This window comes from Phocoena sinus, chromosome 12 (assembly GCF_008692025.1).
Source record: "Phocoena sinus isolate mPhoSin1 chromosome 12, mPhoSin1.pri, whole genome shotgun sequence".
Lineage (NCBI taxonomy): Eukaryota > Metazoa > Chordata > Mammalia > Artiodactyla > Phocoenidae > Phocoena > Phocoena sinus.
The window spans coordinates 43,709,365-43,723,057 of record NC_045774.1 but is presented as its reverse complement, the minus strand read 5'-3'; the positions used below and the strand labels follow the sequence as shown (position 1 = coordinate 43,723,057).

Here is a 13,693-nt window from a genome sequence, read left to right as displayed (position 1 = left end):
CCTTCTTTGTCTCTTCTAATACTCTTTATTTTAAAGTCTATTTTGTCTGATATGAGAATTGCTACTCCAGCTTTCTTTTGGTTTCCATTTGCATGGAATATCTTTTTCCATCCCCTTACTTTCAGTCTCTATGTGTCTCTAGGTCTGAAGTGGGTCTCTTGTAGACAGCATATATATGGGTCTTGTTTTTGTATCCATTAAGCCAGTCTGTGTCTTGGTCGGAGCATTTAGTCCATTTACATTTAAGGAAATTATTGATATGTATGTTCCTATTCCCGTTGTTTGATAGAATTCGCCTGTGAAGCCATCTGGTTCTAAGCTTTTGTTTGTTGGAAGATTTTTTAATCACAGTTTCAATTTCAGTGCTTGTGATTGGTCTGTTCATATTTTCTATTTCTTCCTGATTCAGTCTTGGCAGGTTGTACATTTCTAAGAATTTGTCCATTTCTTCCAGGTTGTCCATCTTATTGGCATAGAGTTGCTTGTAGTAATCTCTCATGATCTTTTGTATTTCTGCAGTGTCAGTTGTTACTTCTTTTTCATTTCTAATTCTATTGATTTGAGTCTTCTCCCTTTTTTCTTGATGAGTCTGGCTAATGGTTTATCAATTTTGTTTATCTTCTCAAAGAACCAGCTTTTAGTTTTATTGATCTTTGCTATCGTTTCCTTCATTTCTTTTTCATTTATTTCTGATATGATTTTTATGATTTCTTTCCTTCTGGTAACTTTGGGGGTTTTTTGTTCTTCTTTCTCTAATTGCTTTAGGTTCAAGGTTCGGTAGTTTATTCGAGATGTTTCCTGTTTCTTAAGGTAGGATTGTATTGCTATAAACTTCCCTCTTAGAACTTCTTTTGCTGCATCCCATAGGTTTTGGGTTGTCGTGTCTCCATTGTCATTTGTTTCTAGGTATTTTTTGATTTCCTCTTTGATTTCTTCAGTGATCACTTCGTTATTAAGTAGTGTATTGTTTAGCCTCCATGTGTTTGTATTTTTTACAGGTCTTTTCCTGTAATTGATATCTAGTCTCATAGCGTTGTGGTCAGAAAAGATACTTGATACAATTTCAATTTTCCTAAATTTACCAAGGCTTGATTTGTGACCCAAGATATGATCTATCCTGGAGCATGATCCATGTGCACTTGAGAAGAAAGTGTATCCTGCCGATTTTGGGTGGAATGTTCTATAAATATCAATTAAATCTATCTGGTCTGTTGTGTCATTTAAAGCTTGTGTTTCCTTATTTATTTTCATTTTGGATGATCTGTCCATTGGTGAAAGTGGGGTGTTAAAATCCCCTACTATGAATGTGTTACTGTCGATTTCTCCTTTTATGGCTGTTAGTATTTGCCTTATGTATTGAGGTGCTCCTATGTTGGGTGCATAAATATTTACAATTGTTATCTCTTTTTCTTGGGTCGATCCCTTGATCATTATGTAGTGTCCTTCTTTGTCTCTTCTAATAGTCTTTATTTTAAAGTCTATTTTGTCTGATATGAGAATTGCTACTCCAGCTTTCTTTTGGTTTCCATTTGCATGGAATATCTTTTTTCATCCCCTTACTTTCAGTCTCTATGTGTCTCTAGGTCTGAAGTGGGTCTCTTGTAGACAGCATGTATATGGGTCTTGTTTTTGTATCCATTCAGCCAGTCTGTGTCTTTTGGTGGGAGCATTTAATCCATTTACATTTAAGGTAATTATCGATATGTATGTTCCTATTCCCATTTTCTTAGTTGTTTTGGGTTTGTTATTGTAGGTCTTTTCCTTCTCTTGTGTTTCTTGCCTAGAGAAGATCCTTTAGCATTTGTTGTAAAGCTGGTTTGGTGGTGCTGAACTGTCTCTGCTTTTGCTTGTCTGTAAAGGTTTTAATTTCTCCGTCAAATCTGAATGAGTTCCTTGCTGGGTAGAGTAATCTTGGTTGTAGGTTTTTCTCCTTCATCACTTTAAATATGTCCTGCCAGTCCCTTCTGGCTTGCAGAGTTTCTGCTGAAAGATCAGCTGTTAACTTTATCGTTTTTCCCTTGTGTGTTATTTGTTGTTTGTACCTTGCTGCTTTTAATATGTTGTCTTTGTATATAATTGTTGACAGTTTGATTAATATGTGTCTTGGCATGTTTCTCCTTGGATTTATCCTGTATGGGACTCTCTGTGCTTCCTGGACTTGATTAACTATTTCTCATATTAGGGAAGTTTTCAACTATAATCTCTTCAAATATTTTCTCAGTCCCTTTCTTTTTCTCTTCTTCTGGAACCCCTATAATTCGAATGTTGGTGCATTTAATGTTGTCCCAGAAGTCTCTGAGACTGTCCTCAGTTCTTTTCATTCTTTTTTCTTTATTCTGCTCTGCAGTAGTTATTTCCACTATTTTATATTCCAGGTCACTTATCCGTTCTTCTGCCTCAGTTATTCTGCTATTGATCCCATCTAGAGTATTTTTAATTTCATTTGTTGTGTTGTTCATTGTTGCTTGTTTCATCTTTAGTTCTTCTAGGTCCTTGTTAGATGTTTCTTGCATTTTCTCTATTCTATTTCCAAGATTTTGGATCATCTTTACTATCATTATTCTGAATTCTTTTTCAGGTAGACTGCCTATTTCCTCTTCATTTGTTAGGTTTGGTGGGTTTTTATCTTGCTCCTTCATCTGCTGTGTGTTTTTCTGTCTTCTCATTCTTTTTATGTTACTGTGTTTGGTGTCTCCTTTTTGCATCCTGTATTTTCGTAGTTCCCATTGTATTTGGTGTCTGTCCCCAGTGGCTAAAATTGTTTCAGTGGGTTGTGTAGGCTTCCTGGTGGAGGGGACTAGTGCCTGTGTTCTTGTGGATGAGGCTGGATCTTGTCTTTCTGGTGGGCAGGTCCACGTCTGGTGTTGTGTTTTGGGGTGTCTTTGGACTTATTATGATTTTAGGCAGCCTCTCTGCTAATGGGTGGGGTTGTGTTCCTGTCTTGCTAGTTGTTTGTCATAGGGTGTCCAGCACTGTAGCTTGCTGGTTGTTGAGTGGATCTGGCTCTTAGTGCTGAGATGGAGATCTCTGGGAGAGCTTTTGCCATTTGATATTACATGGAGCTGGGAGGTCTCTGGTGGACCAATGTCCTGAACTCGGCTCTCTCACCTCAGAGGCTCAGGCCTGACATCCAGCTGGAGCACAAAACCCTGTCAGCCACATGGCTCAGAAGAAAAGGGAGAAAAGAAAGAAAGAAAAAATAAAATAAAACACAGTTATTAAAATGAAAAAGAAAGAAAGAAGAGAGCAACCAAACCAAAAACCAAATCCACCAATGATAACAAGTGCTAAAAACTATGCAAAATAATAATAATAATGACAGAGAGAACCCTAGGACAAATGGCAAAAGCAAAGCTATACAGACAAAATCACACAAAGAAGCATACACATATACACTCACAAAAAGAGAAAAAGGAAAAAAAAATATATATATATTAAAAACAAAAAGGAAGAGAGCAACCAAATCAATAAACAAATCTACCAATGATAATAAGCTCTAAATACTAAACTAAGATAAACATAAAACCATAAACAAATTAGATGCAGAAAGCAATCCCCAAGTCTACAGTTGCTCCCAAAGTCCACCACCTCAATTTTGGGATGATTCATTGTGTATTCAGGTATTCCACAGATGCAGGGTACATGAAGTTGATTGTGGAGATTTAATCTGCTGCCCCTGAGGCTGCTGGGAGAGATTTCCTTTTCTCTTGTTTGTTCTCACAGCTCCCAGGGGCTCAGCTTTGGATTTGGCTCCGCCTCTGTGTGTAGGTCACCTGAGGGCGCCTGTTCTTCACTCAGAAAGGACGGGGTTAAAGGAGCAGCTGATTTGGGGGTTCTGGCTCGCTCAGGCCGGGGGGAGGAAGGGGTGCAGAATGCGGGGTGAGCCTGTGGCGGCAGAGGCCAGTGTGACCTTGCACCAGCCTGAGGCACACGGTGTGGTCTCCTGGAGAAGTTTTCTGTGGATCACGGGACCCTGGCAGTGGCAGGCTGCACAGGCTCCCAGGAGGGGAGGTTAGGATAGTGACCTGTGCTCACACACAGGCTTCTTGGTGGCTGCAGCAGCAGCCTTAGCATCTCATGCCCGTCTCTGGTGTCTGTGCTGATAGCCACGGCTCACGCCCGTCTCTGGAGCTCGTTCAGGCGGTGCTCTGAATCCCCTCTCCTTGTGCACCCCAAAACGATGGTCTCTTGCCTCTTAGGCAGTTCCAGAGTTTTTCCCAGACTCCCTCCCGGCTAGCTGTGGCGCACTAGCCCCCTTCAGGCTGTGTTCATGCAGTCAACCACAGTCCTCTCCCTGGGATCTGACCTTCGAAGCCCGAGCCTCAGCTCCTGGCCCCCACCTGCCCTGGCGGGTGAGCAGACAAGCCTCTCAGGCTGGTGAGTGCTGGTCGGCACCAATCCTCTGTGGGGAATCTCTCCACTTTGCCCTCTGCACCCCTATTGCAGCGCTCTCCTCCGTGGCTCCAAAGCTTCCACCCAGCCAAGCCCTGTCTCCGCCCATGAAGGGGCTTCCAAGTGTGTGGAAACCTTTCCTCCTTCACAGCTCCCTCCCAGAAGTGCAGGTCTCATCCCTATTCTTTTGTCTCTGTTTTTCCTTTTGCCCTATGCAGGTACGTGGGGAGTTTCTTGCCTTTTGGGAGGTCTGAGGTCTTCTGCCAGCGTTCAGTAGGTGCTCTGTCGGAGTCGTTCCACATGTAGATGTATTTTTGATGTATTTGTGGGGAGGAAGGTGATCTCCACGTCTTACTCCTCCACCATCTTGAAGGTCTCCCCCCCAACATATATTTTTAACAGGTGGGAAGAATAGTCAGAATGGGGAAAGAGGCCATATTTGAAGTGATAACAGCTTAGACTTTTTCAGAAGTGAGGAAAGCTATAGGTCCTCAGACTGAAGAACAAAGTCCTTAGCAGAAAAAATAAAAATAGATAGTGATGGAAGTCTAATATGCATCTCACATTCAGTATATCCGAAATAGAGGACTTGACATATGTTGCCTGTCATGCCTATCAGTTCTTTCCCCAGCCTTAGACATCTCAACAAATGGCAGCACCATCCATCTAGGTGCTCAAAGCAAGACCCCAGGCTTTTTGATGTCATTCTTCCTTTTTCTCTCCTCTTCCCACATTGAATTTACCACAAAATTCTATCCTTTTGACCCCCCAATACATCTCAAATTGCTAACCATTTCTCCATCTCTATATGACACCATCTTATTTAGGGTACATGCATTAATTATTCAAAATGAAAGGTGAATTGGAGAGAGGCAAGAGAGACAGAGTAAGACCATTTAAAAGATACTGCAATAAACTAGGCAACAGATGGTGGTTATTTCAGACCAGGGTGATATCAAGAGAGATGGTGAGGAGTGGTCCAATTGTGCATATAGTCTTAAGTGGCGTCAACAGGATTGCTGGTATATAACGACTTACTCAAGAGCAGTTGGAAAGATAATAAAATAGTGAGTGCCTGAGCAAGGCCATTTCAGATGGGGTGGTCGTGGAAGCTCTCACTGAGAAGGAGAATGAGTCAGCTACAGTAAGGCCAAGAGAAGGAAGGAAAGCCTAGAGAGAATAAAGGGTCTGACACCTTAAAAAACAAAAAAGAACTAGTGTGGCTGAAGCATAAGGAACCAAGGGAAGATGGTATGAAACACGGAGGGTCCAGGTAGTATCAAAATCCAATCTCTCATTTAGGAGCTAGAGAATCACCAACTGGGTAGACAGTCATTTTATCTAGGATAGGTTAAAAACAAGAGATGACTGAGTTTCTTTATTTCTATGTTTAAGTGTTCAGCCCAGCAAACATTTAAGAAATTTTCCATTTGATGAGAATAATTTCAAAGCATAAGCTCTTTGCTGAGCCAACAGAAATGAGGAGACATGTATATAACATCAGTAAGCTCAGAAGACCCAGTCCCTGTGTGAAATATTGGGCTCAAATACCCTTGAAAACCTGAGAAGTAAAGAAGAGCAGGACCATAGGTCTAGGCAGAATGGTCATTGGCTAAATGTGCCTGGAGAGTGAAGATGGATCCAGGCAAACTATTCTGTGTGATGTGGCTGCCAAAATCTATTTCCAACTCTGGCTGTGTTACTAAAATGCAGTGTTCAAAAACAAAGAGGTTATAATCGCACTCTAAGGGACTCAGTTGCAGGTATCACAATGAAGAGGGACACTGATAAACTGGAGTGTGTCCAGAGGAGAGCTCAAAATAGAGGAAAGCTGTTACGGATGGAGAAATTAAGAGTAGAGAACAGATGACTCACAGAGATGTATCAGATATCTCCCAATATTTGTGGGGCTGCTCTTCATGGTAAAAAGTGATCAGCAGATGAAAGAATCTGGGGGAGCAAGAAGCAAAATTAGACAGTAATTAGCTCTTAATTCCCCTCTAGAAACTACATATTGGAGATGACAAGGAAAGGGCGTATACACAGGATACAGGCAAACTAGCCCACCTTGGTCATCATTTCCAACTTTTGCACTTCTAACTATTTCATGATTCTATGCAATAGCTAACTGAGTTCATGATTTAAGGAATGATGTAGTCTGGATAACTTTCATACAACAAAGTTCTTCCTGTGCAGATTTTAACCATGTTATAAACTGTTATTTTTGTTTCTGCTTATCTTATAAATGGAAACAAACTTCTGTCCCTCCTGTCCATATAGTTAATTTGTTGACTCAAATTTCCATGAACAATGCTGTTTCCAGTATGATAAATATATGCAGGTGGCTCAAGGTGTCGGAGATGAAATTGTTCTTACATTGAGAAAACAGCAGTAATCCCCCAAAGGAGAACAAAGCTCATAATCCTTCTTAAAATTCACAAGTCTATCTTTACTTTAAAGAGGTACTCACCCTTTTGGCTGACGCTATCACTGCAAAGCAGGCGATGATTGTGAGTCCAATCATTATGTAACAAGCTTTCAGTTGCACTTTGTTACTTGCAGCATCTATCATTTCTGGCCTAAACCAAGATGTGTATTCTGTTAATTATATTAAAGCAATATGATTTTCCGACTGGCATAATAAACAATGATTTTTTATGTAAATATTCCAAAAATGTCCCCGAATGCAAATGGCAGATGTGAAAGATTTCCAAATGCTAGCCCATTATCTTACCGATTTCAAGTTAACAGGTATTTATTCAGGTCCTAAATAATGTTAGCCACTATGAAATGACAATGCAGTATATTTGGTTTTTAACTGTTCAAAATATAACTACTGGAGATTATGACCTGGCTCGCCATCATTTTTGTTTCACTGACTGGGATAAAAGTAAGAATTAATGCCTATGTATGTCTATGACTCATGTTCATTTGGCCCCTGTGTTATTAAGTGGGCTTTGTTTTCAGTTTTGAACAGGTTGTTTCTGAAAACTTACTTTCATCATTTTGGTTTTTCACTAGCCTCCAAATCTCTTCTTGCCCCCTCCCATCCTGACTCCATTAAAGAGACTATTATACATTTTGTGAAGATGACTCTTATTATACTGCTATTATACATTATATATTTTGTGAGAATGTCTATTAGGGAATGGGTGTTTCCTTCGTGGCTTCTGCATGAAGTTTTCAAAAGAAGTGATCAAAATCACAGTGATTTGTTGAAGAAAAGACAAACACACCTTCATTTTCTTATTATTATTCTGACATTTTATATGCTTATTTGAATACTGCATAGTCTTATTTATTAATAAAGTTATATGCAAGTTATCCAGATTTTAGCAAAGTAGTGTTACAAAAGTAATCATGCCTGTAGGCTTTTATGATAAAATAAATTTTAAAAATTTGCAGTAATATGAAGTGGCAGTTTATAAATACATACAATTAAAGAATGACTTTTGAAAATGTATTCAGCAGTATTTTTTATCTTTGTCAAGTTTAAATAGAATGTAGTCACATAAAAAAAGAATTCCAGGAAGACAATTTGCAATTCTTCTTAAAAATGAAAATTTTTTTCTTTAACTTTCCACTAGCTGAAAGAACACAGAAAACCAATATCTAGCCTGCTTTCCTCAGATTTTAGGCAGATTAATGTAAGTTTTAAGGTAGTTGTCAGCAGATGAATTTTAGCACATTATTAGATTATACTTGTTGTTGACTTTTGTTCCAGATGGAACCTGAAAGATCTGATCTTTTTTACCCATCCATCTGGCTTTGAACAGCTATACCAAATTAGTTTAACACTGAAAAGAAAAGAAAAAGTACAGTCATTATTAAATATCATTAGTGTAAATCAGTTTAACACTGAAAAGAAAAGAAAAAGTACAGTCATTATTAAATATCATTAGTGTATGGTCCAAAAATTATAGGTCACTTAATTATATGTCCATTAAAAGCATAAAAATGAAAGCTGTTTATATTGTAAATCTAACATTTGGCTTAGGAGGCATAGCTCTCCTAAATAGCAATGCTTTTTAAAAATTATAGAAAATAATAAAATATTCAAATACTTTCATGTTTTCAACCCAAAACTACAATACTTTTTCTAGGCACCTTGCTCAAAGTTAAATTCTTCTGTTTATAATATTTCTTTTTATTTTATTTTATTTTGGCTGCATTGGGTCTTCATTGCTGCGTGCATGCTTTCTCTAGTTGTGGTAATCCAGGGCGACTCTTTGCTGTGATGCATGGGCTTCTCATTGCGGTGGCTTCTCTCGTTGCGGAGCATGGGCTCCAGGCAAGCGGGATTCAGTAGTTGTGGCACGCAGGCTCAGTAGTTGTGGCTCACGGGCTCTAGAGCGCAGGCTCAGTAGTTGTGGCGCATGGGCCCAGTTGCTCTGTGGCATGTGGGACCTTCTCAGACCAGGGCTCCAACCCGTGTCCCCTGCATTGGCAGGCGGATTCTTAACCACTGTGCCACCAGGGAAGCCCTATAATATTTCTTTTGACTGTGATCCTGGGGAAATTAAATTATTTCTGTAAAATGGGTCTCTTCATATATACAGCCATGCTAAAATGGATCTAGGTTCTCTTGACAAGCATTAATTTACAATAATGCAGGTTCTTTACATTTTTGATTACTCTGTTGTGTAGCACTAGAATTCAAAATCCAAAAACACTGAAGATGGTCTTTTTAAGCTTTTCTGGGGCTAATTTCTTCTTTGGACTAAGTCTTTAGTTTAGAGGCTATAGATCTCAAGGAAAACAAAATTTGCTTTATAATATTAAAAAACATCTTCGTGGTTGAATAAATGCTGAAAACAGATTCAAATTCCATGTTATTTCAAATTCCATGTCCATTCCTCATTAAATTTGATACAAGAAAGGAATAAAAATGTTTGAGAATTCATAATTGAATGAACATTTCCCGCCATATTTTGTTTTCCATTTGTTTGAGATGCTTTTGGTGACTAATAAATTAACAATCAATAAAAGTGTAGGCAATATGCACAGAACAAGATGTAGGCCCAGTTTCCATTATCCATTCTAATAGGCATTGATTACATCATATAAATATAATATTTGAACATCTGAAATCTTTATTTGATTTTATAGTTCTAGTCTCCCGTTTTTTTTTGAGATCAGTTCAAAAAGTAGTAGATTGATGTTATCCTTAGTTTCCTTCCTTCCCCTTGTAACCACTGCCTTGTAAAGTTCCCGTAAGATTTTTGGGCTTTGCATAAACTGAAGCTGTAGAAAGATGGTTTTTACAGGTTACATTTACTTTTTTAAAAAAAGACATATTACATTTACCCTGGAGTTGAAGTTGTCAGCTTAAGTTTTATCAAGCGAATCTCTGTCCTGGGTTTGGGATGATGAAAAGGCCAGCGACGCTGATGCGCCGTGGGTCTCCAGTCCGAGTAAACCCGTACTCAAGAGGGCTGCAGGACCGCGTACACCTGACATCTCCCACCCCAGAAGAGGAGGTCACATGAATGTGGCTTCTTCCCAGAGACTCTCTAGCCACCCCTCGAGCCATGATGCTTCCTTGGGTGCTTCAGGGAGCCGCCCTCCCTACCCCTCCCCTCCCAGGCCAGAGCCCCTCTCCCTCTCAGCCACCCGGGTGCACTCAAGGCCGGTGCCTTCCGTTTGGCCTAAGTATACTCCACTGTCTCATGGCCCGGAGCTCGCTGGGGGCGGGTATCTAAGCGACGGTGGAAGTGCCCACTGAACTTCTGGATTTTCACCCGACTTCAAGAATCTCTCTGTAAGCTTAGCTTAGCTCCCACAGCCCAATCACGGAGCCTGGCATTTAACCGCACTCGGGGGGCGTGGGTAAATTCCTTAAGGTGGTAGGTGTTACTGTGAAGACCTGTGTGGCTCCGCGGCCGCCTCCGCTCCAAGGTGCGCAGAGGTCGGGAAGTGGATGGACCCCGAGACCCCCAGGCCCGGCGCCGACCCTGCCGGGCGCACGCAACCCGGGCCGGGCACAGGCCACACTTACGGAATCCGAGGCGGGATCTCCTCCATCGTTGTGAAACGCCCGATCCACAGCAGGATTTCCCTGTCTAATTGCGACGGCTTGTGCTCGGCGGGGACCCTATGGGCCTTCCCTGCTGCGACAGCGACAGGGATGTACGGAGGCACCGAGAGACGGCACAAAGACCAGTGCACGCTCACGCCTCCGTCCCCCAGCCCCGGCTCCTCGCCCGCCTCTCCGCGGACCCCTCCCTCCCAGGCCGTTCCCAGTCCCTGCTCACAGGAGCCTGGGGGCTCCGAGCCGCCGGGGGCCCCGCCGCTGGAGTACTGGGGGTGACCGGGGGGCCGGAGAGACGTGACGGGCAGCCGCGCGGCTTCTGGGGGCGCTCCCGGGGCGCAGCGGGGGATGCGCCCCAGGCGGAGGTGCAGGAGGCGCCCGACGTTGGCGAGCAAGCTGCGCCCTGGTCTCCCGGCCGAAACCCAGCCGGAGCCAGGGACCGAGCTCCCGGGACGCCTGCCCCGCCCCGCGCAGCTCCCAGGGGAGCCCCGGAGGCGCAGCCGGAGTCTGTCGTGCGCCCCCTAGGTTCCCGGACTGCGTTCCCGGACTGCGCCCCCAGCCGGCGACCCGGGACGGGGGCTGGGACGGTCGCCAGGCGGGGCCCGGGAGCGACCTGACGGCGGGACTACTTTCCTCCTGAGGCAGCTCCGTGCCGCTCGTGTTAAAGGCGTTTCTTGGTGTGGAGTAGAAACGAGTTTCCGTCAGAGCTTTTTAGGTTCCACTGTTTGGTGCCCAAGATAATAAATCTAAACCCTCTCCTCCAGAGAAGGGCAACAGTCAGGCCTTCAAGTTCAGGTCGCTTCAGATGTTTACCAAGTAAGTGTCAGGACTTTCAACGAACTTCTGATTTTCCCATGAAGAGGTTTTTTGAAGCTAGCTCTTCACCCCACTCTCCACTCCCGTCCTTTTCTCTTTTCCAGGTAAAACGACCTCAGTTCCTACCACTGGTTTTCTCCACCTCTTTATTTCTTAGACCACAAACTCTTCAAACTCCCTTCAAAATGAGCTTTTTTTCTATCTTCCCTCTCAAAAAGAGGGGAGAATCCACTTTTCTCTGGTATCTAAATGGGAACAGGGACTCAGAGAAAGGGCTTGTAGGAAAGCTGGCTACTCCGAAGGAATCTACCTAGTCTACTTCCTCACATTCCAGGGACTACAGACCCCAGCCACGTTAAAGTGCTCTCCAGGACCCAGCCAGGCTAGCGCACCCTCCTCCTTACTGTCTCGGAGGTCCCTTCCCAACACAGACACTGCCCTACTTTTAGTTGGATCCCCACATATTTCTTTCCTTCCTAACTAGACTGTCCAGGCTGTTGAAGGCAAGATCTCTGTAACTCTGGGTCTTTCACATAATGACGTTTTAACAAAAGAGGACAGATTCATATCTCAGTAAAGAAATATGCATTTAGAGACACAATTGTGGAAGGAACCATGAGCTTTGCCTTCACACTAAGGTTTAATCCCCTAATTTGTGATTTAAGGATTGCACAATTATAAGCAAATCATTTAAGTCGTTTGTCTTGGTCTCATTTGTAAAATAAGAGTTGCTTCCTTTCAAGTTCGTTCATGCAACAACTACCAAAAAAACCCTACTCTATGCCAGCGACTTCTCAGAGCTGGGTATAGAGCAGTGAACAATGTCAAGTGGGGCTTAGTAGATGAAGAAAAAAAAAAGCAGGATGAAAAAAAGTAAGCAGGCATGGGGTGGACGCTATTTAAAAAGGATGGTTAGAAATGCCCCTCTAAATGTGCCTGGTACGTTCATAACACTTTAAAGATGTTTCTTTCCCTTCACATTCTTTAACTAGTCCCCAAACACAAGGGCATTTTAATTCATGAAATCTCTTGTAGGGAACTGTAGGAGGCAATGAGCTCCCTAAGGGTGTAGCTGAAACATTGGCACTTGGTAGATACTTAATTTTAATCTGTTAAATAGATGAAAAAATGAATGAAAAGCTTCAATAATGAAATAGACTCTATCTGGGCTAGTTTAAGAAAAGATTGAATACTTGAGGACATGTTGCATGATGAACAGAATGAATTCCTACCTGAAAAAGTACGTTGCCATAGATAATATTTGATGGTTGCAGGAATATGCTACTTGAAAATCCTCCCATTATTCAAATGGGTTGTTTTCTCCTTTAGTATTTTATTTTTCTTCACATTACTGAAAATACCCATAGAGCTAGAGAAAAACATCTGTGTGAAACAGCCAATCAGTAATATTATATATTACTGTAATATTATAATATATTATAATATTATATATATACTAACCAAGGAATATTAAACTAACTAAATAAGTTTATTTCCCTGGAGAGAACCAGATGTCAGGTATCTATACATGATTTCTCTCTCAAGCTTCTCTAGCATTGCAGAACCACAGGGCAAGAGAGCTGTGGCTTATGTCATGAGAAAAAGAACAGTTTGCATTCTGTTCTCTGTTCCTGATGCAATTAAAATATCACTATTCGGCAGTGTTCTACATTAAAAAAAAAAAAACACAGTTGCATGAGAGATGTTTTTCTTTAGCTCTAGAATTGGAACAACAACCAAAAAAAACACCAAAAACTCGAATCAACTTCTAATAGAAGAAAAACTAATTATATTCCTTTCTTTCTTTCTTTTAAACCAGGACAGTTCGTTTGTTCATTGAACAAATGTTCATTAAATGTCTCCTATGTGCTGGGTACTGTTCTGGGCTCTGAGGTTACAGCATAGCAGGTAAGCATACAAAAATCTTTGCTCCTCACAGAGTTTATTATTAATCCACAGTGGTTTCAGTTTACACGTTCTGTACTATGTTATTTCTCAGTCCAATGGTTCATCTAATTTGCATATACTATTTTCAGTTTTGTTCCTTCAAGGCTTGTTTTGATCAGTATGGTTTATGTTCCCATTTCCTACAGTTAATTTATTTACTTCTTAAGGTATACTGCTATAGCTAGGAATAATTTTTAAATAAAGTGATTTCATAGATTAAGTGGAAAGTGTGGTAACTTAAAAATTATTGTTATTTTTTATTGTTGAAAGCTAGTGTGTGCTCTGTACTGGGCTAAGGCAGGAAATGCAAAGACTGCTGCAGTCCCCAAGAAGTTCCCAGTCTGGCTGGCACTATATTCCCTCATCAGGAAATGCCTTGCTTCCAAAGGAGGAGCCGGGAGGGACCTTAACTAACTTGCTTTCCCATCCCCTACTAGTCTCTCTGTAGGGAAAGTTACTAAAGTGACAGCTTCCCTGCAGAGCCAGCTTACAGTGGCCTCCAGTGGT

At 41.6% G+C, this 13,693-nt stretch overlaps 1 protein-coding gene across 1 annotated transcript; it reads right to left on the bottom strand.

Annotated features, from left to right (window-relative positions):
• Nucleotides 1-569: 569 nt before the first annotated feature.
• On the bottom strand, nucleotides 570-12,540 carry FAM162B (family with sequence similarity 162 member B). The gene is made up of 4 exons (XM_032650864.1): nucleotides 12,472-12,540; nucleotides 10,391-10,944; nucleotides 6,863-6,971; nucleotides 570-6,342 (listed from the first exon to the last, which is right to left on the bottom strand). Exons 1-4 carry the CDS (start codon nucleotides 12,538-12,540, stop codon nucleotides 6,310-6,312), a joined length of 765 nt encoding a protein of 254 aa, XP_032506755.1. The 3' UTR covers nucleotides 570-6,309.
• Nucleotides 12,541-13,693: the final 1,153 nt, after the last annotated feature.

Coding starts and splice junctions, on each gene's coding strand:
- FAM162B (XM_032650864.1), bottom strand. CDS start 12,540: ATGGGAGGATTTTCAAGTAGCATATTCCTGCAACCATCAAATATTATC. Junction 6,972..10,390: donor GAGATCCCGCCTCGGATTCC/GTAAGTGTGGCC, acceptor ATCTTGGTTTAG/GCCAGAAATGATAGATGCTG. Junction 6,343..6,862: donor TGATAGCGTCAGCCAAAAGG/GTGAGTACCTCT, acceptor TTGCTCCCCCAG/ATTCTTTCATCTGCTGATCA.